The sequence below is a fragment of the Cryptomeria japonica genome, chromosome 1 (assembly GCF_030272615.1).
Source record: "Cryptomeria japonica chromosome 1, Sugi_1.0, whole genome shotgun sequence".
Lineage (NCBI taxonomy): Eukaryota > Viridiplantae > Streptophyta > Pinopsida > Cupressales > Cupressaceae > Cryptomeria > Cryptomeria japonica.
In genome coordinates this window covers 347,366,735-347,371,567 of record NC_081405.1, presented here as the reverse complement: position 1 = coordinate 347,371,567, position 4,833 = coordinate 347,366,735, and the positions used below count along the sequence as shown (strand labels likewise).

Sequence of the window (4,833 nt, the reverse complement as noted above, 5' to 3'; positions counted from 1 at the left end):
GACAAGGCAGTGGTTTTCAGAGATTTCTCTTTGTAGCTTCGAATTCTGACTCCAGTTTTGGGCTAGCACCATAAAACTGAGTTTCTCTAGAGTGGTAATAAATTCTTAAAAAGAAAATTTTAGAGTTAACTGTAAATGTTATTCTAGTTGCATGTCATTAACTTTTACCCAACATTTGGCCCAAAACAAGTATTGTAAACCCACCCACCACAACATTTTCTTTCTTTTCCAGGCAACCTTTCTGGACAGCAAGATTTTAAAAACTTGCTACAGCTTTTCCCCTGCATAATAAATAAGATCCTTCACTAAGTTGCATTAAAGTTATTATCTGCAAATGCAAATCTTCTCTATCATATTTTCCACAAATTTTGTTGCTTCTCCACGTTTACAATGTAGCTTGCAAAAACCTTGTAAAACACGAATATAAGTTGTGGCACTGGGGATCATTTCATGCCCAATGTTTGCAATACTTTGGTGGCAAGGTCATGCCAGTTTTGCAGGGTCCACTAGCGAGAGTATCATATATATATATATATAATATGGAAGACAATCATTGAATTCCATCATCTGGACAATATCTTCAACTAGTATGATTTAAACCCTCACAAAAAGCTGTATCTGTAACGATGCTTTTGAATGTTACGTTAACATGAGAAAATGTCTTAACAAGCATTTCATCAATGCGCTCAATTGCTTGTTTTCACCTTTGAATCTTACAGAGACCATCAATATGGTAATTGTAAGTTCCTATAGTTGCTATAACTCCCCGATCATCCATCTCACCCAAAAACACTTCTATTTCTTTAATCATATCTTGCTTGAAAAGACCATTGATGATTATATGGAAATGTTAACTAGAGAGTAAATGGGAACGGTTAGAATTGAGACAATGGTGTTTTGTGGTTTGAAGATGAAAAGACTCGTAAGAATTTCATATACAATATACCAGATTTAATAAACTTTAAATGTCATCATACAATATAACAAATTATAATCATTTAGTTTTCTACAAGTACAACGATATATAACACTCAGATTCATTGTTCGGGAACAAACAAATCACCACATCTCAATTCTAACATTTTCTCCGTTTCATCAGGTTAAATTGTTCAGTTAAAAAAATTATAAAATACACAGCCAGAAAATCTGTGAGAAAACTGAACAGGAAACTAATTGAACAGAAATCCATTTTAATTGAGAATTAGGAGCAACTTTCAAAACCGGGACTCTTCTAAACGTGTTGAAATCCTTACTGGATGGTGGACGATAAGTCTTGATTTTTTTATGTTCTTTCCTGGTTTGGCCAGATGTCTGTTGTAGGCCAGAATTGGTCAAAGAAATGACACTTTCTTATAACCAGGTATAGGAAGGTAATGAGTTCGCATGTTCCATCGCCGGTAATATTTGAATAATTAGCCGGTAATATTTGAATAATTAGAACATAGCTTCCCCCGGCCTAAATTTCTTTCGAGCCTTGTATTCTTGATTTACTGTACCCTCCATAAAGAGCCTCTTCTTCAGTAGCTCGTAAGCGATGCTGATTGGAATGCATTCCTTTGCAAGCATCTTGTCTATCAACTTTATAGAATCATCGAGGCTGCAACCTTTGCAGAGTGAATGCAATAAGGTCCTATGAGTACAACCATTAGGCCTAATCCCCTTTCTAAGCAGCTCATTGAGAAGATCAATAGCTTTATCCATTCCCCCTTGCTCTAATTCTGCATGGATCAAATAATTATAAGTAGTTACACTTGGAACAAAGTTTCTCACAATCATTTCATTCAGAAGCCTTCTTGCCTCTTTGTACTTTCCCATATTACACAGGCCTGCTATTAGAGTATTATATGTAACAACATTAGGTTTGAAGCCCTCCTCCACCATCTTCTCAAGTAGATCTGCTGCCTTGCCTGCCTTTCTGGTTATACAGAATCCATTTATAATTGTGTTTATCGTCACAATATCAGGGCAGAACCCAGATCTAGACATCTCCTCCAGAAGTCTGGTGGCCTCCGACACCCAGCCCTTCCTGCAGAAACCATTGATTAGTATATTGAAAGTCGTAGTATCCGGGCACAACCCAATTTCACTCATCCCCTCCAGAAGCCTGCTGGCCATTTCCATCCTACCACGCTTAAAGTACCAATGTAGCAAATCATTGTAATGTATGTTTCTAAGAACCCATCCATTTGAATTCATTTCCTTCAATACTTCCAAGGCCCCCTTCACCTCATCCTGCTTTAAAAACATTCTTATAAGACGTGAATATGTTTCTTTACTAACAGTCAAATCATGGTCTGACGCCATCTGCTTCAACAAACGCAATGCAGAACCCATTTGACCTGTCCTGCACAAACCTGAAATCAGAGTAGTATATGTGACAACATTAGGTTTGAAGCCCTTCTCCACCATTCTTTCAAACAAATGGGCTGCCTTTTCGGCCTCTTTGGCTTTGCAGAAATGATGGGCGATGGTATTGAAAGTCGCAATATTAGGGGAGAAACCAGTTGCGCACATCCCCTCCAGAATCATGGCAGCCTCATACAATTTGCCCTTCTCGAAGAACCCATTGACAATCATATTGAAAGTATCAGAATTAGGGAAGAGGCCACTTTCACATTTCTCCTCCAGAAGTTCGATGGCCTCCTCCACCTTACCCGTCTGGCATAAGGCAAACATCATGGTGCTAGGAATGTGCCCATTTAACTCCCATAGCTTCCAATTTTCCAAGGCCTCATCAATCCCGTAATTCTTAACTAGCCCATTCATAAGTGTTGTATAGGTGACATCATTAGGGACCAACCCATGGTGAGATGACATCTGCTTCAACAAACTCAAGGCAGAATCGAACTTGTTATCGTTGCATAGGGCCTTGATCAATAAATTGAATGTCTTAACATCAGGTTTTACCCCAGCAGAGGTCATTTGTGAATACAGTGGCCCCAACAAATTAAGCTTATTCAAATCTACAATCAAATTGAACATAAAATTGTAGCATTTGGTGGTCAGCGGAATGTCTGTTACCTCCATTTCTTTCAACACTAGGAGGGCCTCGTCCAGCAGTAGGTGATTGGCGTAGCTATTTATCATTCCCAAAAACGCTTCTTCAGTGGGAGGGCTCATTAACCTAAAAACCTCTCGCATTTGCCAGAAATGCCCGCCAAACCCCAGACGGCGGATCATCAATTCGTACGCGTAAGGCGGCAAACTATCAGCTGATTGTTTCGTCGCCCGTTGAAGGATTTGCAGGGCCTTCCGAGAGTCTTTTTGTCCCTTCAGAAGGCTAAGCAGGTCGTCTGATGTAGCGATAGGATTTGCTTTTGGATTGGGTGTGGTGCTGGGCATTGATGTAGTAAGCCTAAAAATGGAGGAGGAATGAAGAGATTTAACGAGCTTGGAATGTCGAATATAAGGTTTGGGATTATTACTGATATGTGGTTGGGGTGAAGACCGCAGAAGCGGATTGTGATGATGCAGGATTGCAGAAGGCATTGTTGTGGCTGTGCTCTCAAGACGCTTCTCCCTCATCCGCTACCACTCCCGATAAGCCGGTAGAGAGCATTAGCATTCGCAATTTTACGAATGGTTTATGTTTGATGTAAGCTTACTTGGGATAGTGAGATACTTAATTTCCCTCAACTGGGTATATATAACCTTGAGTCAATATCATCTAGTATAATAATTTGCTTGATGATCTTTGAGAAATAATAGTTAGGTCTCACCACCTTCTTAGCTGATTGAATTAATTAATCTCCTAATTCTTTGAGTAGCACATGAGAGGGGTTAAATCAGTATAACAACAATCTTTTATATTTTTAAACTCAATATCATAAGCATATTAATTATACACTAACAACAAAATAAGATGCAACAATTACACAACACAAATAGAATACATGATTTATGTGGAAACTCTTACAAGAGAAAACCACGACAAAATATTGTTTCATATATATCAAACTTTTCAGAAACTTTATAGGCACCAACCTACAAGAGGCACTACTCCCTTGTTGAATTTGTGAGCACCAATCCACTAGAGGCGCCAACCCCTCATTCAATCTCTTCTAAAATATCTTCTTCAACTTTCTAAACAAACTCACTATCATTTTATGAATTTCATCATAAATTATTCGTGGAATTGTTTTTAAAAATCTACTCATATCCTTGTCCAAGTTTGCTCAAAAGCTTTTTCAAAATCTGCAATGAGTTTGCTTAAATACTCACTCCAATATGCTTGCTCCAAATCCTTTTTAGCCTTGCATGAGACCACCCCTTGACAAATATTCTTTGGAGTCTTCAATATAAATCTAAATGCAAATCTTCCATAAGATTTCTTATAACGTGTTCATCCAATCTACAAATTATCTTTTTTATATTTTGCTCTTCACTTGCGGATATTTTTAATATATTGTTCATTCTCCTCATACCTATTTCATCACTTCTCAAATACCTTTTATATCTTCAATGATCATTGCTTACTAAATAATACACCACTTCATACTCATTTCTTACACCCTTCTATATCCTCTTATTCAACACTTTAACTCCACACACTATTCATATGCTTTGTATATCTACTTCTTTTTAATCATTTGATTTGTTGTGTATATATTATAAACTCATTTGATCTACACACTTCTCTTTGTTTATCTTACTCTTCTCTATATAATTATATATTGCCTATGTGATCTCTTTGTGAAGGGTGGTATCTCCTATAAAAGAGATAACTTTATCCAAAGGACATGACTTATTATTGTCACTCCTTATTGTGAATTGTTGCTTCTCTAATACTGATCACTGCCTTTTTAAAAACATTAAAACACCACTCTTTCATCC

General features: G+C 37.5%; 1 protein-coding gene across 1 annotated transcript; it reads right to left on the bottom strand.

The window, feature by feature from the left end:
• Window positions 1-1,069: 1,069 nt before the first annotated feature.
• Window positions 1,070-3,617, bottom strand: LOC131036301 (pentatricopeptide repeat-containing protein At1g09900). The gene has a single exon (XM_057968158.2). It carries the CDS (start codon window positions 3,523-3,525, stop codon window positions 1,435-1,437), a length of 2,091 nt encoding a protein of 696 aa, XP_057824141.2. The 5' UTR covers window positions 3,526-3,617; the 3' UTR covers window positions 1,070-1,434.
• Between the last annotated feature and the right edge of the window lie 1,216 nt (window positions 3,618-4,833).

Bases quoted from the DNA above. Each gene is read 5' to 3' on its own strand.
- LOC131036301 (XM_057968158.2), bottom strand. From the start codon at position 3,525: ATGAGGGAGAAGCGTCTTGAGAGCACAGCCACAACAATGCCTTCTGCA.